At 43.8% G+C, this 25177-nt stretch overlaps 1 protein-coding gene across 1 annotated transcript; it reads left to right on the top strand.

The window, feature by feature from the left end:
• The first annotated feature begins 991 nt into the window (after window positions 1-991).
• On the top strand, window positions 992-14002 carry HPX (hemopexin). The gene is made up of 10 exons (XM_049891386.1): window positions 992-1074; window positions 1445-1509; window positions 1607-1678; window positions 1856-1977; window positions 7516-7669; window positions 8572-8784; window positions 9053-9196; window positions 13217-13347; window positions 13435-13597; window positions 13731-14002. Exons 1-10 carry the CDS (start codon window positions 992-994, stop codon window positions 14000-14002), a joined length of 1419 nt encoding a protein of 472 aa, XP_049747343.1.
• Window positions 14003-25177: the final 11175 nt, after the last annotated feature.

Here is a 25177-nt window from a genome sequence, read left to right as displayed (position 1 = left end):
AGCGCTATTCATGATAGCCAAAAAGGTGGAAACAACGCAAGTGTCCATCAACAGATGAATGAATAAACAAAATGTATTTATATAATACAATGGAATATTACTCAGCTATAAAGAGTGCATGTAAAGAGTGCATAGGGTCGCTAAAAGTTGGAACCAACTCGACGGCACCTAAAAACAACGACGACAGCAAAGAGAAAGGAAGTTCTGATACATACAACATGGATGAACCTTGAAAACATGTTGAGTAAAGTAAGTCAGACACGAAAGGACAAATATTGTATGAAATACTTAGGACAGGCAAGTGTATAAAGACCACATTTTATCATTGTTTAACAGGGAGCAGATAGGAGGTGGAAAAGGCGAGTTACTGCTTAAAGGGCACTGAGTTTCTGTTAAGGATGATGAGAACATTTGGGAACAGAGCAATTACAGTTGCACAACATAGTGAATGTAAAGTCAGTGAATTGGACATGTAAAAAAAGTTGAAACGGCAAATGTTTTATTATATATGTATGTATTATCACAATAAAAAAGAAAAAATTAAAACTAGAAATAAAGTTTTGTTTGTTTTTTAAAAAAGCTAGTTTCCTCCTTTTCTCCCTTTCTGCATTGTAGAAAAAAATTGTAGAGGTAAATTAAACCACAGAAAGGTGAACCTCAATCAATCTACCCCCTTCTCTGTCTTTATAGGCACCAGACCCATCTCCAAGATGATGGGAATCACAGCTGCACATCAATGTTATGGGCTAGTCACTGCTTGAAAGTTGAAAAAGGGGGATGGGGAACCTATGCCGGGAAGAGGGAGTCCTGGACTCAGGCTTTTGTCCAGACTCTGACCTTATTTGCAATGATGTAATCAGCCAATATTGGCATAGTCCTGGGAGGCAGCTCATTTCCACTAGGGCTGGAGGTGGGGGTGGCGCTGCTGCCATCACTATATAGGGGGTTCAACCAGGGGCCTAGAGCTGTCCTGTGACCTCTCAGACTCAGTATGGCTGGGGGAACGGGAGCACCTGTTGTGCTGGGGTTGTTGGGCCTGTGCTGGTCCCTGGCCATCGCCTACCCTCTTGCTTCGTGAGTAAAGTTGGGACTAGGGCTGGAGGACTGGGGTCTGGGCTAAGGTGGGATGAGGTCAGTTTTTTTAGACCTGGGGTAAATTTGGGGTAGGAGTCCCTGGGTGGTACAAACAGTCAACGTGCTAGCTGCTAACCAAAAAGTTGGAAGTTCAAGTCCACCTAGACATGCCTGGAAAGACAGGCTTGATGACGTGCTTCTGAAAAATCAGCCACTGAAAACCCAGTGAAGCACAGTTCTATTCTGACACACATGGAGTTGCCATGAGTTGGAATCCACTTGATGGCAACTGGTCTGTTTTAGGTTTGGAGTCAAGAGCTTAGGGAGAAGCATTGGTCACAGTAGACCCAGGCATCTGTTTTATCTCCAGGACTAGTGCCCCTGTGAATGGAGCTGAAGGTGGGAACGGGACCAAGCCAGACCCAGACATCCTAGGTAAGGCCCAGACTCCCTGAGTCTGTCTTTCTGTCTGGCTGTGTCTCTGTCTTTTATCACTGGTTTTTTACTTTGCCATGCCCCTTCCCACCCTCAGAACGATGCTCGGATGGCTGGGGCTTTGATGCTGCCACCCTGGATGACAGTGGGACCATGCTGTTTTTTAAAGGTAGGAGGGGCTGTCTTGGGGCACTTGGAGGCCCCAGACTTGGTCCCCTTCACAGAGGGGCTCTCCATCCGTGTGCAGTCTTAGGAATTAACTGAGGGCATCACTCGCAGCTTCTCTGTAACTATCTCTTAGGCCAAATGTTTGTTCTGGGTCCCTGAACGACCGTGGGTTTTTCAGGGGACTTCGTGTGGAAGGGTCACAAATGGGCCCGAGAGTCAATCTCAGAACACTGGAAGAATTTCACTGGCCATGTGGATGCTGCATTCCGCCGTGGTCATGACAGCGTCTTCCTGATCAAGGTACTGCTGGGCCAAGGTCAGGGTTGAACCAGGAAGGGCTGGCATCTACCCAAGAGGCCTTCCCCCAAGTGGTCCTAACACTGAGCCCAGACCAATAGGTACCAAGTTTCCTCTGTCTGTGCCTTCCTTTCCCGCAGATGATCTGGCAAAGGGAGTGTGCCTGTGTGTGTGCAGGGCAGGTACCACACATCTAGTGGCTGTTCTTCATTCCTAATCTTAGTTCTTGACCTCTCTGCTATACCTCACGCTGTTGGCCATTCTTTCCTTCTTGACAATTTCTTTCCTTGGTTTCATGCCTCTGCATTCAGGTCCTCTTCATATGGCTGGTCGGGTTGTTCACACCACAATGGCACCTGGCCAAGGGACAAGTGGAGGATAAAGCCCAGCCCACTCTGTGCACCAAGCCATGAGCCCTGACCCAGCGCTCAGAGGAAGGGGTGCCTTCTTCTCACTTGTACAAGTGTGCTTATGGTTTGGGGCAGCCCTGACTACAAACTCTGCTTTCCCTCCTGCCTCTCTCCCTGCTCTTCTCAGGCTTCTTATCCTCTGCCAATCCCCGAATCTTCCTCCGGGATCTGTCCTAGCCTCTCAATACCCTCATAGGGTGATCTCAATCATTGCCATGGCTATGAGGACTCTATGCTGTAAGTACCAGATCTAGATCTCTCTCCTGAGCTCCAGACGTCTCTTTCCAATTTCCTAGCAGACATCTCTAACTTAGATGTTCCAAAAAAACAAAACCAAACTCATTGCCATCGAATTGATTCTGACTCGCGGCAACCCCATGTGTTACACAGTAAAACTGCTCCATAAACCTGGCCACTCCAAGCCAGGTATGCATGAGGTCTCATGATCTGGCCATTGGTTATCTTTTCAGTTTTATCTCCTCCCCGGCCAGATTAACTGTGTGCCAGCCACATGAGATTATATAAACTCTCTGAGCACGCTGTGATTCCTTGTGTCTGGGCTCCCTTTTACACTGCTCCCCCTGCTGGTAACACCCTTTCCTCACTTGTCCATCTGGAAAATTGTTGCTCACTTAACTCATGGAGCCCTGGTGGTGCAGCGCTTAAGAACTGCTGCTGTGTCTTAGTTACCTAGTGCTGCTATGACACAAGTACCACAGGTGGATGGCTTCAACAAGCAATAAACAAGTTTATTCTCTCCCAGTCTAGTAGGCTGTTGCTGTTATTGTTAGATGCCGTTGAGTTGGTTCTGACCCGCAGCAACCCTATGCACAACAGAATGAAACACTGCCAGGCCCCACACCATCCTCACAACTGTTTTTGTGCTTGAGTCCATTGTTGCAGCCACTGTGTCAATTCATCTCATTGAGGGTCTTCCTCTTTTTCACTGACCCTCTTGTTTACCAAGCATGATGTTCTTCTCCAGGGACTGATCCCTCCTGGTAACAAGTCCAAAGTATGTGAGACTGAGTCTCTCCATCCTTGCTTCTAAGGAACATTCTGATTGTGCTTCTTCCAAGATAGTCTTGTTCCTTCTTTTGGCAGGCCATGGCATATTCAATATTCTTCACCAGCGCCACAATTCAAAGCCATCAATTTTTCCATCTTCCTTATTCATTGCCCACCTTTCGCATGCCTATGAGGCGATTGAAAACACCATTGCTTTGGTCAGGAGCACCTTAGTCTTCAAGGCGATGTCTTTGCTTTCGAACACTCTAAAGAGGTCTTTTGCAGCTGATTTGCCCAGTGCAACGCGTCTTTTGATTTCTTGACTGCTGCTTCCATGGATGCAAGTAAAATGAAACCCTTGACAACTTCAATCTTTCCTCCATTCATCATGATGTTGCTTATTGGTCCAGTTGTGGGGATTTTTGTTTTCTTTATGTTGAGGTGTAATCCATACTGCAGGCTGTGGTCTTTGATCTTCATCAATAAGTGCTTCAAGTCCTTTTCACTTTCAGCAAGCAAGGTTGTGTCATCTGCATAACACAGGTCGTTCAAGAGTCTTGCTCCAGTCCTGATGCCCTGTTCTTCTTCATATAGTCCATCTTCTCAGATTATTTGCTCACCATACAGACTGAATAAGTATGGTGAGAGGATACAACCCTGACACACACCTTTCCTAACTTCAAACTGCCTCTTTATCTAAGTACAAGTTCCTCATGAGTGCAATTAAGTGTTCTGGAATTCCCATTCTTCTCAATGTTACCCATAATTTGTTATGATCCACACAGTTGGATGCCTTTGAATAGTCAATAAAACACAGGTAAACATCTGTCTGGTATTCTCTGCTTTCACTCAGGATCCATCAGACATCAGCAGTGATATCCCTGGTTCCACGTTCTCTCCTTTGAATTTGGCCTGAACTTCTAGCAATTTCAGCTCCTGTTGATATACTGCTGCAGCCGCTTTTGAACGATCTTCAGCAAAATGTTACTTGCTTGTAATATTAATGATATTGTTTGATAATTTCCACATTCGGTCGTATCACCTTTCTTGGGAATAGGCATAAATAAGGATCTCTTTCAGTCAGTTGGCCAGGAGCTGTCTTCCAAATTTCTTGGCATAGACAAGTAAGCACTTCCAACGCTACATCTGTTTGTCGAAACATCTCAATTGATATTCCATCAATTCCTGGAGGCCTGTTTTTCACCCTTGCCTTCATTGCAGCTTGGACTTCTTCCTTCAGTACCATCGGTTCCGGATCATATGCTTCCTCTTGAAATGATTGAACTTTGACCAACTCTTTTTGGTATAGTGACTCTGTGTATACCTTCCACCTTTTGATGCTTCCTGCATTGCTTAATATTTTCCCCCATAGAATCCTGCACTATTGCAACTCGAGGCTTGCATTTTTTCTTCAGTTCTTTCAGCTTGAGAAATGCCAAGCATGTTCTTCCCTTTTGGTTTTCCATCTCCAGCTCTTTGCACATGTCATTATAATACTTCACTTTGTCTTCTCTAGCCACCCTTTGAAATCTTCTGTTCAGTTCTTTTACTTCATCATTTCTTTCTTTTGCTTTAGCTGCCAGACATTCAAGAGCAAGTTTCAGAGTCTCTTCTGACAGCTATTTTGGTCTTTTCTTCCTTTCCTGTCTTTTTAATGACTTTCGCTTTCTTCATATATGATGTCCTTGATGTCATTCTACAACCCGTCTGGTCTTTGGTCATTAGTGTTCAACCCATCAAATCTATTCTTGAGATAGTCTCTAAATTCAGGTGGGATATACTCAAGGTCGTATTTTGGCTCTTGTGGACTTATTCTAATTTTCTTCTGTTTCAACATGAACTTGCATATGAACAATTGATGTTCAGCATTTGGCCCTGGCCTTGCTCTGACTGATGATATTGAGCTTTCCATTGTCTCTTTCCACAGATGTAGTCTATTTGATTCCTGTGTGTTCCACCTGGCAAGGTCCATATGTATAGTCACTAGTTTACGTTGGTGAAAAAAGGTATTTGCAATGAAGAAGTTGTTGGTCTTGCAAAATTCTATCATATGATCCCTGGCATCATCTCTATCACCACGGTCATATTTTCTAACTACCATTTCTTCTTTGTTTCCAACTTTTACATTCCAATCCCCAGTAATTATCAATGCATCCTGATTGCATGTTCAGTCATTTCAGACTGAAAAAGCTGGTAAAAAAAATCATCAATCTCTTCAACTTTGGCCTTAGTGGTTGGTCCATAAATTTGAATAATAGTCGTATTAACTCGTCTTCCTTGTAGGCTTATGGATATATTTCTATCACTGACAGCGTTGTACTTCAGGATAGATCTTGAAATGTTCTTTTTGACGATGAATGCAATTTCATTCCTCTTCAAGTTGTCATTCCCGTCGTGGTAGACCATATTATTATCCGATTCAAAATGGCCAATACCAGTCCATTTCAGCTCACTAATACCTAGGACATCAATGTTTATAAGTTCCATTTCATTTTTGACTATTCCCAATTTTCCTAGATTCGTACTTTGTACATTCCACATTCCGATTATTAACGGATGTTTGCGGCTGTTTCTTCTTCTCATTTTGAGTCATGCCACATCAGCAAATGAAGGTCCTGAAAGCTTGACTCCATTCACATCATTAAGAACGACTCAACTTTGAGGAGGCAACTCTTTCCCAGTCGTCTTTTGAGTGCCTTCCAACCTGAGGAGTTCATCTTCTAGCACTATATAGACAATGTTCTGCTGCTATTCATAAGGCTTTCACTGGCTAATTCTTTTCAGAAGTAGTCCACCGAGTCCTTCTTCCTAGTGTGTCTTAGCCTGAAAGCTCAGCTGAAACCTATCTGCCGTGGGTGACCCTGCTGGTGTTTGAATACCGGTGGCATAGCTTCTAGCATCACAGCAACACGCAAGCCCCCACAGTATGAAAAACTGACAGACGCATGGGGGTAGTAGGCTAGAAGTCCAAATTCAGGGCATCAGTTCCAGGGGAAGGCTTTCTCTCTCTGTCACCTCTGTAGGAAGATCCTTGTCATCAGTCTTCCCCTTGTCTAGGAGCTTCTGAGCACAGGGACTCCAGGTTCAAAGGACACTCTCTGCTCCTGGTGCTGCTTTCTTGGTGGTATAAGGTCCCCATGTGTCTCTGCTTACTTCTTTTATATCCCAAAAGAGATTGGTTTACAATACAATCTAATCTTGTAGATTGAGTCCTGCCTCGATAACATTACTGCCAATAATCCTGCCTCATTAATATGATAGAGGTAGGATTTATAATGCATAGGAAAATCACAGCAGATGACAAAATGGTGGGCAATCACACAATACTGGGGATCATGGCTTAGCCAAATTGACGCACATTTTGGGGGGACACAATTCAATCCATAACAAGCTGCTAACCAAAAGGTCAGTAGGTTCAATCCACCAGCTGCTCCTTGGAAACCCTACTGGGGCACTTCTACTCTCTCCTATAGGGTTACTATGAGTCGGAATTGACCAGATGGCAACAGATTGGTTTTTTTTGTTGTTGTTTGTTTCAACTCTTGGCCAAAATGCTTCCTCCTCTGTAAAGCCTTGCAGGACTTCTCTAGGCAGATTTAGGCACTCCCCCATACTCCCAATGCAGTTTGCATGCTCACCACCTTAGAGTTCCACTGCTGGGATTGTATGGATTCTTCTTGCTTTTGTATGGTGAATTCCTCGAAGGCAGAGACAGGGTCTTGTCATCCCTTTATCCAGTGCCTAGCACAGCACCTGGCATATAGCATGCATTCAGCGACTGTGTCTTGAATGAATAACAAGACAAATGAATGTATGAATGGATGGATGATTTGGGGATGAATATTTGTGGATGTTGTTTGCCAAGACTGATGGTGTTACAGATGAGCGTGACTCCAGAGTGCCTGATTGTGCACAATCAGATGTGTGCGTGCGTTATGGTAATAGTGCCTGGGTTTTCACAAACTGAATGTATGTATTTATGCAAGGAGACAACATGTTGCTGTCCACAGATGGACTGAGAATGTGTAGGGCAGTAGAAGGATATTGTGTAAGTATTCATTGTGAATGCAGAGTAGCAGTATCTGGGAGTGCAGAGTTAAAAAGAGAGTGCTTTTGTTTGCAGGGAGACAAAGTCTGGGTGTATCCTCCTGGGAAGAAGGAGAAAGGGTATCCAAAGTTGCTCCAAGATGAATTTCCTGGAATCCCATCCCCACTGGATGCAGCTGTGGAATGTCCCCGTGGAGAATGCCAACAAGAAGGTGTCCTCTTCTTCCAAGGTCAGTTCAGACTGAAATCCAAGATGCTGGGCTGGTTGGGGATGCTGGTGGTAGTGGTGTCAATAATAATGGTGATAGTTGTAGTGATGATGGTGCTGGTGGAACAACTAAATGGCTTTCTAAGGAAGAGAAGAACTAGAGAAACCAGTTACAGTCTACAGGTCAAGTACTGGGCGGAGAGGATGACTGGAAGACATGTTGGGCAAGGTAACTGAGTGGCACAAACAGTTAAGTGCTTGACTACTAACTGAGAGATTGGTGGTTCAAATCCATCTAGAGGTACTTTGGAAGAAGGGCCTGACAATCTGCTTTTGAAAGATCAACAGCCTTGAAAATCCTATGGAGTGCAGTTCTACTCTGCAACACGTTGGGTCACCATGAGTTGGAATCAACACTATGACAACTTTTTTTTTAAACTGGGTATGATTTTGCTAAAAGTTTCTCATTGTTCCCTATGACCCTCGGGACACATCTACGTTCCTTAGTCTGGTATACAAATCTCCCCATGACCAAGCCCCTATTGACCCTCCAGCCTCTTCTCTTATTGTGCCCTTACCTTGAATACTAAGCTCTAGAAACTCTGTGCTGTTCTCTGTTCACACAATTTGCTTCATGCTTTGGGATCTTTCTTCTCTCTGGAGTTCTATCTTCCCCCTCTTTAGTTTTGTTTGTTTCACTTTCTCTGGAAGTTTTCCCTGACTCTTACCCCTGCCCTTGTTGAGGTGATGATGTGCAGTTTTGCTGCCCCATTTTATGGGATTTTCACTCTCCTCAATTGTCTCCCTGCTGGTTGGTGAGCTCCATGTGGCCAGGACCATATTGGGTGTGTCTTGGGGCCCAGTGCAAGCACAGGCTGAGCATAACCTGACCTCACTGAATGCTTGTTGCTTGATTGGACAAAGGTAACCACAAGTGGTTCTGGGACTTTGCTACGGGAGCCAAAAAGGAGCGTTCCTGGACAGCTGTGGGGAACTGCTCCTCTGCCTTGCGATGGATCGGCCGCTACTACTGCTTCCAGGGTAACAAATTCCTGCGTTTCAATCCTATCACGGGAGAGGTGCCTCCCAAGTACCCTCGGGATGCCCGAGACTACTTCATGTCCTGCCCTGGCAGAGGTGAGAAAGCCCTTGCCCCTGGGGCCCACTGGAATTTGTCCAGCTCCCCTACCTAACCTTGTGAACCCACGTACCCCAGCTCCCATCTTAACTCTATATTACAACACCTTGGCCCTTCCCCCCAGCGCCATTTTCATCCTGCCCCTTCCCTTTTGTCCTCATATGAAGCTCTACTCCCACTAATCCCAGGCTTCTCTTCTACCTCATATCTCGTTCTGACCTCTGGCCTCCCTCTGTGTTCCGCTCACCTATTTCTTCACCCCCGCAGGCCATGGCCCTGGACATAGTAATCGGACTGACCATGAGAGTGGTACCTACCCTGGCATGGGGAACAGACCTGGGCGCTGTAGCCCAGATCTCGTCTTGTCTGCACTGCTGTCTGACATCCACGGTGCCACCTATGCCTTCGCTGGTAACAGATCCCCCCAGTTCTCTATTCTCTATTTTCTGTCTCCATACCTCGCATCTCTTCCACTGGGTCTTCCATTCCTGACCTATTTCTGCCATTCTCATCACTGTGTCCCTATCTTGCCCCATCTGTCCCTCATCCTTAACACACACTTTCATGTCTCTCGTCTCTTCTGCTGCATATTTTTCAATATTTTTTCTCATTGTCCAAGTCTAACTTCATCCATCTGTCTACCTCTCAGTACCATCTATGGTTCTTTTCTCATATCCCCCGTGCTCCAGGTCTTCTGGCTCCCCTTCAAGTGGTACTCAGAGGCTTTGACTTTTCCCACGTGCCTTGGTACAGCATTCCCTGGGGATGAGGTATTCCCATTGCTGAGAATCCACCCAGAAGTGTTGAGTACCCTAGGACCTTTGTGGTTGTTGTTAGGTGCTGTCGAGTCAGATCTGACTCACAGCGATCCTATGTACCACAAAACGAAACACTGCCCGATCCTGCACCAACCTTACAATCGTTGTTATGCTTGAGCCCATTGTTGCAGCCACTGTGTCAATTCATCTCATTGAGGGTCTCCTTTTTCACTGACCCTCTGCTTTACCAACCATGACGTCCTTCTCCAGGGACTGATCCCTCCTGATGACATGTCCAAAGTATGTAAGATATAGTTTCACCATCCTTACTTCTAAGGAGCATTCTTGTTGTACTTCTTCCAAGACAGATTTGTTTGTTGTTTTGGCAGTACATAGTATATTCAATATTTGGCTTTCTAGCCTTAGGTTTCCCCTCTAAGTGGCCAGTGGAGACGCTTGTCTCCAGATTTGTGATATCAACTGGTACATGCCATCTAATAATACCTAGAGATATTCTGGGATTAAGCAGGCAGGTAGTTATGAGTCTTCTCCAAACTTGAGAACAGCTCCAAGAGGTGGAGTGAATAACCTTGTTATACCCACCATATGATGTATATATAATCAGATACAAATACAAGGTAGTGGTGAGAATATAGACTAGTGAAAATACATTTTTTTGCTCCATCACCCTGCATGAGCCTGGACAGCTATGACTGCCCAGTTTAATGAAAAATACTCAGCCACAAAGAGATCATATCCCCACATCAGGAATGCACACCGTAATGAGAACATAAAGCGGCAATGAAAACATATACCTGTGGTGCAAATACGGAACTATACTGAGAACAAATGCCCTAGTAAGAACATGAGAGTACCGGGAGACTATACATCTATGATGAGAGCACATAGGCAAAATCAGATCCAGAGGTAGGTTGAGAAAACAGGCCTCCAGTGACCACTCAGAGATGTAGAGGGAACACCTAGCCATGGGAAGATCACAGAGCTGTAGGAAGACCATGTGGCCACGATGAAAATCCAGCTGAAGCTAATGATTGCTTCTTTATTCCCAAATCAGAAGTATTAGCTATGTTCCATAGCTGCTGAGAGAGCATGTAGGCATGGAGAGAACACCATTATGTTTAAAAACACCCAGCTGAGGTGAGGACATACTATCTTGGTGAAAGCACAAATGTGACCCAGCTACTCAGGGTGGGGCTGGTCCTCTCCTCTCTCTGGTCTTTCTCTTTTCTCTGTCTCATAGTTTCTTATTTTTTCTTTCTGCTTCTTCACAACTTTTACTTGCACATGTGCCATCCTGTCCTCTTCACTTCTCTTTGTTTCATGAACTTTCAGCTTCAGCTCCAAATAATAACTGCCTCAGTTGCTCTGCTTTCTCTAGTCAGAATTCCAGAGGGAGAATCTAATCGTCCCAGGCCATATTTTCATACCAGATTATATTAAAGTGGCTGATGGCCAGCCTATGTCTTGGCTACTGAGAGATTAGGAGCTCATTAGTTAATCCCTCTGCACAAAGAGCAGCACAGCACTGGTTCTCAAAGTAGAGGACAATGAGCAGGGTAGTTTCAGCAGAAGGAGAAGATGTGTATGTCAGTCACCATGACATGCCCAGTACACATCTATAAAGAGAATTTGTGACTGTGGCGAGAACACCACCCCTTTAATTCAGCAAGTATTTATTAAGCACCTGATCAGTTCTGGACATTCTTCTAGGTACTCTGTTACAGTAGTCAAGATAACAGACAAGGTGCCTATTCTCATAGAGCCTGCTAGATGGAGAGAGGGCATAATGAAGAGAAAGAAGGAAAGAATACCTTTAGAGAGTATTAAGAGGTGTGACAGAAATAAGACAGGATAATGGGATAGAGCTGAGCGGAATGAGCGGGTCCTTTCTCTGAGGAGATGATATTTGAGCTGAGATTTCAGTGATGAAAATGAATTAGCCGTGCAAAGCACAGGAGGAAGGTCCCTAGGTGGTACAAATGGTTTGCACTTGACTGCTAACCTAAAGGATGGCAGTTTGAACCCACCCAGCAGTAATGAGAAAGAAAAGGAAGAAAAGGCCTAGTGATCTGCTTCCATTATGATTACAGCCAAGAAAACCCTATAGAGCTCTGTTAGCACATAGGGTCACCATGAGTCAGAATTGACAGGAGAAAATGTATTTTAGGTAGGATTAACAGCAAATACTTTGAGGAATCAGGAAAGAAAACCAGTGTGGCTGGAAAAGAGTGAAGGAGCAAGAAGGTAGCTTGAAAGAGGTTAGAGAGGGAGGCAGAGTCCAGATTACACACAACTGCTACGGATTTTCAACTGTGAAAGGAAACCATGAGAAGGTCTTGAGCAGAGACATGATACGTTCTGATTTATTTCGGAAAGATCATCCTGGCTTTTTGTGGAGAGTAAGTTATAGAGGTTCAATTATGTAAGCAGGGAATCTAGCTGGTAGTTTCTATAGTAGACCAAATAAAAGGTGTGAATGGCTTGGATAGGATGACAGCAGTGAGGGTGGTGCAGTGTATTCATGATATATTTTGTAGGTGAATTTGACAGATCAATGATAGATTGGATATTGTTTGCAGTGAAGAAGGGAAAAGAGGGTTTTAAAGAATAACTCAACTTTTTGGGACTGGGTAGATGGTGGTTTTATTTTCTTAAATTGAGAAAGACTGGGGGAGGACTAGAGGAGTATGTGTGTGTGTATGTGTGTGTGTGTATTTCTGTGTACTTAGAGGAGGCAGTAATCAGTCTGGACATGTTAGGTTTGAGGTGCCTAATGAGACAGCCAAATGAGTATATCAGGTAGGCAATTGAGTTTGAGCCTGCAGCTCAAGGGAATGGTCAGAGCTGAAGAGAACAGATTGAGAGTCATTAAATCACCAAGGGTGTGGGTAGAGACAGAAAAGAGAAGAGGCCCAAACTAAGCCCTAGGGGATTCCGATATTTAGATATCAGGCTGGTATCACAGAATTCAAGATCAATAAAAAATACTTAAAGAAGAAGCAGTGAGTGGTTAAATGCTGCTGAGAGTTAGACTAAGATGAAGACAGAATAGACCATTGGATTTGGCAAAATGGAAGATACTGGTGGCTTGATAAGATCAATTTCAGTGGAAAAGGAAAACAAAAGTATAATTGGAGTGGATTGAGTAAGAAAGGTTAAAAGGCAGCCTAGACAATTCCTTTGATAAGTTGCTATGTGAAGGGAAGAAGGAAAACGGGATGCTAACCTAGCTACTCCCTCACTTTCCTGCCCAGAGTAAGAAGACTCAGTAGAAACTTCTTATGGTGCTTCCTTCTAACTTCTGGCCATTATACCTCTTTGTCTGTGACCACATCATTGCACATAGACACCTGCAAGGCATAGGGAGCCCCTCACCAAACCCAGTGATATTGGCCTTGTCTGGCAACTTGACAACTGTTTTCCGTGCCTGTCTTTCTGTCAGCCCCTACTGACTCCAGTTCGAAACGAGTCACAACGCCCAACATTACTGCCCAAGTCCTGATCTACTCCTCCCTCACACACTGGTCTCCTCTCTCTTGGCCTCTGGATGCATTCTTTCCTCCCTCTCAGAATTCACCCCTGCATCTGTCACTAGCCTCTTCCTTGCTTGGCCGTTTATCGACAGCACTAGAGCAACTCTGTTGCCCCACAGGGTCCCACTACTGGCGTCTGGACACGAGCCGGGATGGGTGGCATAGCTGGCCTGTTGCTCACCAGTGGCCACAGGGCCCTTCCGCGGTGGATGCTGCCTTCTCCTGGGATGACAAGCTCTATCTGATCCAGGTGTGTGCTAGCCCAAGGAAAGGCCTGAGGTAGAGACTGAGGCAAGAATATTCAACTCTATGTTGATTAATGTCCTTTGTTCTTCAGGGCACCCAGGTGTATATCTTCTTGACAAAGGCAGGCTATAACCTAGTAAGTGGTTATCCAAAGCGGCTAGAGAAGGAACTTGGGAGTCCTCATGGGATGAGCCTTGATGCTGTGGATGCAGCCTTTACTTGCCCTGGGTCTTCTCGGCTCCACATCATGGCAGGTAAGCGGCTTCTGGGTGCTAGGGGGTGTCATATTCTGCTGACATGGCACAAATCCCTGCTAGGGCATGCAAAGGGCTGGGTCAGGATCCCGCTGACATGGAAGCCGTATTATGTTTGGTGCTTTCTTCCCAGGACAGCGGCTGTGGTGGCTGGACCTGCAGTTAGGCGCTCAAGCCGTATGGACTGCACTCCCTTGGCCCCACAATAAGGTTGATGCGGCCCTGTGTGTGGAAAAGTCCCTTGGCCCCAACTCATGTTCTGCCGATGGTCCCAGCCTGTACCTCATCCATGGCCCCAGTGTTTACTGCTACAGTGACGTGGACAAACTAAATGCAGCCAAGGCCCTCCCCCAGCCCCAGAAAGTGGCCGACCTCCTAGGCTGCAGTCACTCAGGGGCCCCCTGAAGCAAATCTGGCCCCACCTATATCCCCAGTTTCTTTACAATAAAGCCAGAATGCTTCTTCACTTGCGTCTGTGGTTGTGGACCAATCTTACTTCTTTCCCTGAATTGGGATCTTAGCAATTTCTCTTTTGAGGTTCTAAAGCTCAGATGAGGCTGTGGGAATCAAGGGAAGGGAAGGCTGAGGACAAGCTTCATTTCTGCACAGATGATTCCTAAATCCAGATCATAAACTGAATTCTTCCAGACTACCTACACACAGTGTGAAACAGAGGACCAGAGTAGGAAGAGGAATGCTGAGTTTACACAGCAAGTAAGAGGCAGAGCTAGGACTTTGACTGAACTCACAAATAACTGAGTACAGCTTGGCCCCAAGGTGTGAGGAACAATCGGGCCTGGGGCATCTATGCCTGTGCAAAGTTGACTGGGTCAGGATTGCCATCTGAGGGACTTCTCTTTGCCAGCCCTCAAATTGAGACTTCAGGTGGTTCAGGCAGCACCATACCAGAAGACAAGGCTTTGATTCCCATGAACTTGGCATAACAAATGGAATGAGATTGAGGGTAGGGAAGCTGAGCGATGCCCGCTGGGTATCAGAGGCAAGTTGGAAAGAGGAAAGAGGACAGAGGGACCTGGCACCATGGAACATATTTACAGAATACAGCCCCTAGGGGGTCCAGCTGGAGCCTTAGGAGCCGTGCTGGCAGAGAGAATCTGACACCTCCTGCCCAGTCCCCTGGTGTCCATAGCATCTAGGGCAGCAAGTGTCACCTTGGTCAAGGCTACAGCGCTTGGTTCTTTCCTGGTCACAAACTGACCAAGTTTTTAGGCTCCAAACTGCCTGACAACTATTTGACTAGGGATCAGAAAAGGCTTCACCTATAATATAGTACTTGAACTGATTTCTAAAGATGAGTAGAACTTACACAATTCCTTTGGCAAATTTATATTAACTGCCTACTGTGTGCTACCATAAGGAGCCCTCGTGGCACAGTGGCTAAGCATTTGGCTGCTAACTGAAAGGTCAGTGGTTCGAACCTATCAGCTGCACCATGGGAGAAAGATGTGGCAATCTGCTTCTGTAAATATTACAGCATTGGAAACCCTTTGGGGCAGTTCTACTGTGTCCTATAAGGTCGCTATGAGTCGGAATTGACTTGATGGCAACGGATTTGGTTTGGTTGGGTGTACGACCATGTCAGGAAGGATTACAGGCAGAAGAGACAATGTGAGCAGAGAAAAGCAAGTGGAGAAGACACAGCCAGAAGTGGGAACTGCAACCAGCTCAGCAAGGCTGAGTACAGGGAATGAGTAGGGGGCTGGTGAAAGACGAGGCTGGAGAAGGAGACTGGGGCTTCTAAGTCCATGGGAGTTGGGTGCATCCCTGTCAGACTAGGAAGCATTAGTTTTGTCTATCCTTTGGGCAATAGAGACCTGGTCAGGGATTTTAGACAAGGAAGTGACATGATGAGATTTCTCTTTTAGGCAGACTACTCTGGCTGTTACGGGGTGGACAGTGGGTGAAAGGAGGGTACAATGGACGTGGGGAGACCATTGAGGAGGTTGTTGCTATGGTCCAGGTGGTAGATCCTGGAGGCCTGGACTGGATGGAGAATGTGTGCAGATTAAAAGATATTCAGAAGGTATAGTCTATAGGGCTTGCTAATAGAGTGGAGGTGGGGTGAGGGAGAGTGAAGAATCTCACCTCCAAACTGCTCTAATGCCCCTCCTTGTACCTCTCCATCTCAAGCATTCCATGGTACCCTCTTGAGCTCACACGCCATGGTTAATATGCTTCTCTACATTCCACAACTTGTCTGTCTGTTTGTTGTACTGTGGTGACTCGTGTGTAGTTATGATGCTGAAAGCTATGCCACTAGTATTTCAAATGTGAGCAGGGTCACCCGTGGTGGACAGGTTTCAGTGGAGTTTCCAGACTAAGACAGAATAGGAAGAAGGACCTGGCAATCTACTTCTAAAAAAATATTGACCAGTGAAAACCTTATGAATAGCATCGTAACACTGTCTGATATAGTGCCAGAAGATGAGCTCCTCAGGTTAGAAGACACTCAAAACACAACTGGGGAAGAGCTGCCAGCTCAAAGTAGAGTCGTCCTTAATGATGTGAATGGAGTAAAGCTTCCAGGGCCTTCATTTGCTGATGTGGCATGACTCAAAATGAGAAGAAACAGCTGCAAATATCCATTAATAATTGGAACGTGGAAGGTACGAAGTGTGCATCTAGAAAATTGGAAGTCAACAAAAATGAAACAAAATGGATAAAGACTGATATCCTTGGAATTAGTGAGCTGAAATGGACTGGTATTGGCCATTTTGAATCAAACAATCACACAGTCTACTATGCTGGGAATGACAAATTGAAGAGGAATGGCGTTACATTCATAATCAAAAAGAACATTTCGTGGCCATCTAAGATGCATCAATTGGTCTCAACCCACCTGGAGCAAAGGAGAATGAAGAACACCAAGGACACAAGGTAATTATGAGCCCAAGAGACAGAAAAGGCCACGTGAATCAGAGACTATATCAGCCTGAGACCAGAAGAACTAGATGGTGCCCAGCTCCAACTGATGACTGCCCTGACAGGGAATACAACAGAGAAACCCAGAAGGAACAGGAGAGCAGTGGGCTGCAGACCTCAAATTCTCGTAAAAAGACCAGACTTAATAGTCTCACTGAGACTAAAAGGACCCCAGAGGTCATGGTCCCCAGACCTTCTGTTAGTGCAAGACAGGAACCATTCCCAAAGCCAACTCTTCAGACAGGGATTGGATTGGACTATAAGATAGAAAATGATATTGGTGAAGAGTGGGCTTCTTGGATCAAGCAGACACATGAGACTATGTGGGCAGTTCCTGTCTGGAGGGGAGATGAGAAGGCAGAAGGGGACAGAAGCTGGCTGAATGGATGTGGAAATAGAGGATGGAGAGAAGGAGTGTGCTCTCTCATAGGGGCAGAGCAACTAGGAGTATATAGCAAGGTGTATATAAATTTTTGTATGAGAGACTGACTTGATTTGTAAACTTTCACTTAAAGCACACACACACACACACACACACACACACACAAAAAGAATATTTCAAGATTTATTCTGAAGTACAAGACTGTCAGTGATAGGATAACATCCTTACATCTACAAGGAAGATCAGTTAACATGACCGTTATTCAACTTTATGCACCAACCACCAAAGCCAAAGATGAAGAAGTCGAAGATTTTTACCAACTTCTGCAGTCTGAAATTGATCGAACGTGCAATCAGGCTGTATTGATAATTGCTGGAGATTGGAATGTGAAAGTTGGAAACAAAGAAGAAGAAGGATAAATAGTTGGAAAACATGGCCTTGGTGATAAAAATGATGCTGGATATCCTATGACAGAATTTTGCAAGATCAACAACTTATTTATTGCAAATATCTTTTTTCAACAACACAAATGGTGACTACTCACATGGACCTCACCAGATGGAATACACAGGAATCAAATAGACTATATCTGTGGAAAGAGACGATGGAAAAGTTCAATATTATCAGTCAGAATACGGCCAGGGGCCAGCTGTGGACTAAGCCATCAATTGCTCATATGCAAGTGCAAACTGAAGCTGAAGAAAATTAAAACAATTCCACGAAAGCCAAAATATGACCTTGAATATGTCCTACCAGAATTTAGAGACTATCTCAGGAATAAATTTGACCCATTGAACACCAATGACCAAAGACCATGTGAATTCTGGGATGACATCAAGGACATCAGACATGAAAAAAGCTAAAGGTCATTAAAAAGACAGGAAAGAAAGAAAAGACCAAAATGGTTGTCAGAAGAGACTCTGAAAATTGCTCTTGAATGTAGAGTAGCTAAGGTGAATGGAAGAAATGAAGCAAGGAGCAAACAGAAGATTTCAAAGGGCAGCTTGAGAAGACAAAGTAAAGTATTATAATGAAATGTGCAAAGACCTGGAGCTAGAAAACCAGTGGAAAGAACACTCAGCATTTCTCAAGCTGAAAGAACTGAAGAAAAAATTCAAGCCTTGAGTTGCAATATTGAAAGATTCTATGGGTAAAGTACTGAACAATGCAGGAAGCATCCAAAGTAGTTGGAAGGAATACACAGAGTCACTATACCAAAAAGAGTTGGCCTATGTTCAATCATTTCAGAAGGTAGCACATGGTCAAGAACCGATGGTATTGAAGGAAGAAATCCAAGCTACACTGAAGGCATTGGCGAAAACCAAGGCTCCAGGAATTGATGGAATACCAATTGAGATGTTCCAACAAACAAATGCAATGCTGGAAGTGCTCATTCTTCTATGCCAAGAAATTTGGAAGACAGCTACCTGGCCAAGTGACTGGAAGAGATCCGTATTTATGCCCGTTCCAAAGAAAGGTGATCCAACCAAATGCGGAAATTTATCATAATTGTCACACGCAAGTAAGAGTTTGCTGAAGATAATTTAAAAATGGTTGCAGCAGTATGTTGACAGGGGACTTCCACAAATTCAAGATGGATTCAGAAGAGGATGTGGAATGAAGGATGTCATTGCTGATGTTAGTGGATTGTGGCTGAAGGCAGAGGATACCAGAAAGATTTTTACCTATGTTTTATTGACTATGCAAAGGCGTTCAACTGTTTGGATCATAACAAATTATGGATATCATTGAGAAGAATGAGAATTCCAGAACATTTAATTATGCTCTTAGGGAACCTGTACTTAGACCAATGGGTGGTCATTTGAACAGAACAAGGGGATACTGCATGGTTTAAAATCAGGGACAGTGTATGTCAGGGTTGTATCCTTTACCTATACTTACTCAATTTCTATGCTGAACAAATAATCAAAGAAGCTGGAGTATATGAAGAAGAACAGGGCATCAGGATTGGAGGAAGACTCATTAACAACCTGCAATATGCGGATGACACAACTTTGCTTGCTGAAAATGAAGAGGACCTGAAGCACTTACTGATGAAGATCAAAGGTTACAGCCTTCAGTGTGGATTACACTTCAACATAAAGAAAACAAAAATCCTTACAATTGGACCAATAAGAAACATCATGATAAACAGAGAAAATATTGACATTGTCAAGGATTTCATTGTACTTGGATCTGCAATCAACATCCATGCAAGCAGCAGTCAAGAAATCAAATCACATATTGCATTGGGCAAAGCTGCTGCAAAAGAGCTCTGTAAAGCATTAAAAGGCAAAGATGTCTTCTCGAGGACTAAGGTGCTCCTGACCCAAGCATGATATTTTTAATCGCCTCATATGCATGCAAAAGCTGGACAATGAGTAAGGAAGACCGAAGAATTGACACCTTTGAATTATGGTGTTGGTGAAGAACATTGAATATACCATGAACTACAAAAAAAAATCTGTCTTGGGAGAAGTACAGCCAGAGTACCCCTTAGAAGTGAGGATGGCAAGACTTCATCTCATGTACTTTGGACATGTTATCAGAGAGACCAGTCCCTAGAGAAGAACATCATGCTTGGTAAAGTAGGTGGTCAGTGAAAAAGAAGAAGACCCTCAACAAAATGGATTGAAACAATGGTTGCAACAATGGGCTCAAGCATAGCAATGATTGTGAGGATGGCGCAGGACCAGGCTGTGTTTTGTTCTGTTGTACATAGGGTCCTGTAGCTTTCCTAATAGATGGGAAGCAGGCCAGCATTGGCATGACTCCGACAAATATATGTACCATTTCTCTTCCTCTTTCTATGCAGGTTAAGTTTCTCCTCCTTTGGCATCATGCCAGTCAGCCATAGCATTCTCTCTACCATTCTCGTTGCCATCATCTACAACTTCTTGAATATACCCTTGCAATTGTTGAAGACGTTGCTGATTGAAATCCCCACTTCAGTCACCAAATCACTATGACCAAACCCTGAACCTGGTCATCACTCAGAATTGCTCCATCTGTATAGGAATTCCTTAAATTCCAGCATCCTACTCCGTGACCACAATCTCTTATCCTTATCTTTCCACCTCCCTCACAACTTCATTCCCACCCTCCTGCTCTTTGATTTTATAGAGAGGTTTGTTCCTTTGATTACTATCCCAGCCATCTGCTCCATAATGGCCATTTTTGGTTTTTCCCTACCCAAAGAGAACGTCAAGTTTGGTCACCCGAGCAACTCTCTTAAGAATACTTCTATTTCATTTAGCTATGGAAAAAACAATACAAAACACCAACAACAAAAACCATCTGTAGATCAGGGAAAGAATAAGAACTTTAGAGTCAGACATGTTTAAATTCCAATCCCAGTTAGGCCACTAACTGTGGCTTTGAGAAACTTACTCAACCTCTCTGAACCTCATTTGTGTGTGTGTGTGGTGTGTACGCACAAAAAACTGGTTGTATATTGTATCAAGCAGTGTTCAATAAGGAAACAGAAATCATTATATATGTATTCCAAGTAGAGAAGAATTTAATGCAAGGAATTCATTACAGAGCTGTGGGGAGGCCTGGAGAAGCACAAGAGCAAAAGTTGGTTTATGCAGAAATCAGGAAGCTACTATAATGTTGGTTTAGAGGAGTAGAAAGGAGAAAAGATATTACCCAAGGATCAAGGAGCTGAAGCCCCCAAATTTGCACTCACTGTTGATGCTGTTGGGGCTTTTATTGCTGATGCTGCTGGAACAGCCTCCACTTTCACTAGGCAGGAACCACTACCACTGATGTTGTCAGAGGCACTGCCAGAAGGAGAAGGGCTTCTCCCTTCCTCCCATCTTCAAACTTCACGTGAGAGTTCCCAGTGGCAAAACCTAACTAGAACCAAGCTGACAAGGGAGTCTGAGAAATGTGGTTTTCAAGTATCCTTCAAGCCCTGGTTGTACAGGGGAGATTATACAAGAATGGATATGGGGATGAGTACCAGCAGGCAATATCTGCCACACATATTCATAACTCTTGGTTGCGAGTGATAAAACCCAACTCAAACTGGCATAAGCAAAAAAGGAATTTATTGATTTGTATAAATAAAAATTTTGGGGGTGGATTTTGACTTCAGGCAGAGCTTAATATAGTTGTTAAATAGATGTTATCAGGAATTTGTCTCTCTCCATCCCTCAGCTTTGCCTTCTTTTAGTTGGTAGTCCCCACCCAGGGACTGCCGTTAACTCTCCAGCTACTACCTATTCTGTTTTCCAATTTTCTCAAAAGAGGTTCTGCACTTATTTATTCTACTTCATCATTTTCCATTTATTTGTTTCATTGCATTGTGGCCTCTGCCTCCATTTTCTGCTTATACAGATTGTATCTTGGGGATTCAGGACATCCATGTTGCCAAATTCAACATACCCTTTTCAGCACTGACCTTATTGGAAATCTTCACTACATTTGATGCTGTTGATCACTTCTCCTCCTTGAAAGTCTTTCTTCCTTTGGATTCCTTCCATGACATTACTTTCTCTTGATTCTTCTCTTACCCTTATTTTCCTTCTCAACTTTCTTCTTGACCTTCCCTTCCTCTGCTGGTTCCCCAAATGCTGGCATTTCCAAAATTCAGTCCTCAGCCCTCTTCTCACCCTGGTGCTCTGAGTATGTTTTAGAACAGCCCTGTTGAAGGAGGGCATCGAGGAAGCCTTTGCTAGGCCCAGCATCTGACTTATGAATTTCATTGCGTATAATATGTGGGGAAATTTACTTCTCATAGATTTTCCAAATGAAAACAACCACCCAGAAGAAAGGGGGTTTATTGGATCAACTACAAGAAAAATTACAGTATCAAAGCAATACTTACGTGTGGCAGTGGTTATGGCAGTGGTTAAGGCTGACTTTGCTTCAAAAGTGTCTTTGCTGTTAATATAGATGAAAGATCCATCTTTCCATATAGGAGACTTGAGTCTCAGCTACCTAGTAATGCTACCCTAGTTGGCTAGTCTACCAAACCATACAGCATAAAGCCATTACTCTTAGTAACAGTGACTCTGGATGAGCGTTTCCAGTTTTTTTTTTTTTTTTTTAAACAGGTCTACGAGGTAGTAGTTTTAAAAAGGCTGCTCCCTCAGAGGGGCCCACAATTTGTCAGAACCACAGAGTCCAAGACAGCTCATAGATTACTGGTTGCTCCTACACCGTGGAGAGTATGGGGGAGGGGGAGAGAAATAACAGTAGAAAAAGGATGGGTGAAGGCACAGGTGTGAGTTCCTATTGGTCAGGAGGCTTTGCAGACCCAAGAGGAGATCAGGAATTCAAGAAGACTGTATGTGTATCAAATACATCCAGAGGTAAGTGTACAAGTGAACTGCAGATCTTCCTTTTTGCATCCTAGCTAATTAGACCTCCATGCCCCCATGTCTTACTGCCTGTCTCTGGCTACCCAAAGAGATTTTACCAGACATTGTAGCCTTTTTGCTCAGTGGGGTTGAGAAGACAAGCATTCAGTTGGGCTATAGTAAATGGGTGGTATTTCTGGGTATTTTTTTCATTTGCTCAAGCAGAAACCTGAAGGTTATCCTTTTCTTTCGCTTCCATGGCCAATCACTCAATTGATCACTAATTTCTGTAAATTATCACCTCCTAAATATTTATTAAAACTAAGCACACTTCTCTCCATCCCACTCCTACCACTCTAGTCCAAGCCATAGCTATCTACCACCTAGAATACCTCAACTACTCTGTAACTGGCCTCCATACTTCCAATTTTGCTTTCTTCCTATCTATTCCCCACTCAGTAGCCAAAGGTGATCCTGTTAAATGCAAGAGCAAACATGCCACTACTCTGCTTAAAAGCCTTCAGTGGTTTTCCATTGGCCTTAAAACAAAAGTCCCTTTATTTAAAAAAAAAAAAAAAAAAAAAAAAACCTTAGCCTGAAAGACAAGGCCCTCCTGGATTTGCACTTACCCACCTTACCAGCTCATCTTGTATCATTCTTTTTCACCATTACACCCACACTGATCTTCTCGTACTATTCTTTACCCCTGGAATAATTTTCTCTTCTCCTGGCTGACCTCTACCATCTTTCACCCCCCTCCCCTTAAGTATCACTTCCTAGTGAAAGCCTACCCAGATATCCCCAGGCCAAATTAAGCCCACTCACATAGTGCCCTGTACATCTCCTTCAAGATACTCATCACATTTCTAATTACATGTTTAACTTCTCTTTCCCCTGTTGAATCTCAAGCTTCGTGAGGGCAGGAACACTATCTTGTTTCCTGATGTGTTCCTAGCACCAAGGACAGTGCCTCACACATTAATAATTATTTGTTGCAAGAGAGCCAATGAATGAAGGAATAGGGCCACCTTTTTTCTTCTGAGTAACTCCCACTGGGTAACTTCTTCAGGACCCAGATCAGATACTATCTCCTCCAGACTGGGTAACAAGCAGACCTGGTTCATTTTTGGATTCCTGGGCCCTAGCTTGGGATGTAGTACATGGTTTATACATCATAGATGTTTATGAAATTACAATAAACTCTTTGCCATGAGTGGACAATTGTTGAAACTGAGTGACTGGCATACGTGAGTTCATTATACTGTTCTGTCTACTTTTGTATGTATTTGAAATTTTCCATGCTAAAAAGTTAGAACATTAATAATCATCTTAAGTCAAGTGGAAGTATAGTCAAAGATGATCTTGAGGTTTCTGGCTTGGACAAGTGGTAGATGGTGGTGCCATTCGCTGGGATGGATGAAGTAACTGCAGCCGCATCCAGTCTGGAGTGTATGCATGTTGGGGAGGGCTGTCCTTAGAAGACCAATAAAGGAAGATGAAATAATGGATTCGGATTTGGATACCTTTAGTTTTAGATGCCCTGAGGACATCTCTAGTCAGTTGCTTGATATGTTAGCAGGTCCAATAAATTAAAACCTGCCTTAGGATCACTACGAGTTGGAATCAACTTGACAGCAACAGGTTTTTTATTATTATTATTATTATTTTAGACACAACAGTTGATCTCTATTCACCTGGAGCAACAGAGAAAGGAGAGTCAGGAATAGGAGGAGGGTATGGAATGTGTGGCTAGTTGCCTCCATAAATAACTGCTTCCTTTGCCATGAGACCAGAACTGGATGGTGCCTGGCTACCATTACTGAATATTTTGATCAAAGATTACATAGAAGAATCCTGATCAAAAGGGGGAAAATGCAGAACAGAATATAAAATTCTCATAGACTCCAGACTTTCCGGAGCCATGGGAAGTGGATGAACCCCTGCAACTATTGCCCTGAGATTATCTTTAAACCTTAAACCAAAAATATTCCTTGAAGAGTTCTTAAAACCAAATAATAGTTTAGCTTAACTAGTAAAAAATGTCTTCCTTGGGCGTTATGCTTTTTTAAGAATTATCCATACGGGATCAAACTGACAACAGCAGTTAGGGGCCAGGGAATTTATGTTAATGAGGAAGGATCAACTCAGAAAAGGAGGGTGAGAATGGTTGCACAACTCAAGGAATATAATTAATGTCACCAAATTGTAAATGTGGAAACTTGAATTGGTATATGTTTTGCTGTGTATATTCGCAACACGAACAAAATAAATAAAATTTAAGAAAATAACCCCCAAAAAATCCTGCCTTAGAGCAATGAGTCTTTAAAGGGTGTCTGGATGGTAACACTTTCCCTCATTATTCTTGATGGCCTCTGGGATCTATCTATTCCATCATCCAGAGGTCTGCAACATATATTGTGCCAGACCGTTCTTCCTTCATGCCTTTTACCCTCTCTCTCTCTTTGGCTTTCTTCCCTCTTGTGGATTTCTACCAGAGAGCAATTTATTCTTGACATTTGTGAGGCCTGGGTACCACAGTCTTATGTGAGCAAGAGCAAGGATAGTTAAGAAACAGCTGGGTTCCAGTCTGATCTCACCGATTATTGTGACTGCGGGCAAGTACCTTTACCTTTCTGAAGCTCAGCATCTGCCTCTGAAAAAATGAGGATAATAATAGCAACGACTTCATAGGGTTGCTGTGAGGATTAATGCATGTAAAGGGTTTAACACAAAGACTGGCAGAGTGAAGTGGTCAATAAATATGAGCTATAAAACAAAAATAACATAACAAAAAATTTTTTTTTAATTTTTTTTTTTTATTATTATCACTAACACTGTGTCCTCATTGCCTCCGCACCAGGACGTCAAGGTGTGTTTCTGCAAGAGCAGAGCAGGCTGCCTCCTCCGAGACCCTCCTGGCTCGGCCCCGGCCCCGGCTCGACCACC

Source organism: Elephas maximus, chromosome 7 (genome assembly GCF_024166365.1).
Source record: "Elephas maximus indicus isolate mEleMax1 chromosome 7, mEleMax1 primary haplotype, whole genome shotgun sequence".
Taxonomy (NCBI): domain Eukaryota; kingdom Metazoa; phylum Chordata; class Mammalia; order Proboscidea; family Elephantidae; genus Elephas; species Elephas maximus.
This window is presented reverse-complemented; position numbering and strand designations above follow the sequence as displayed.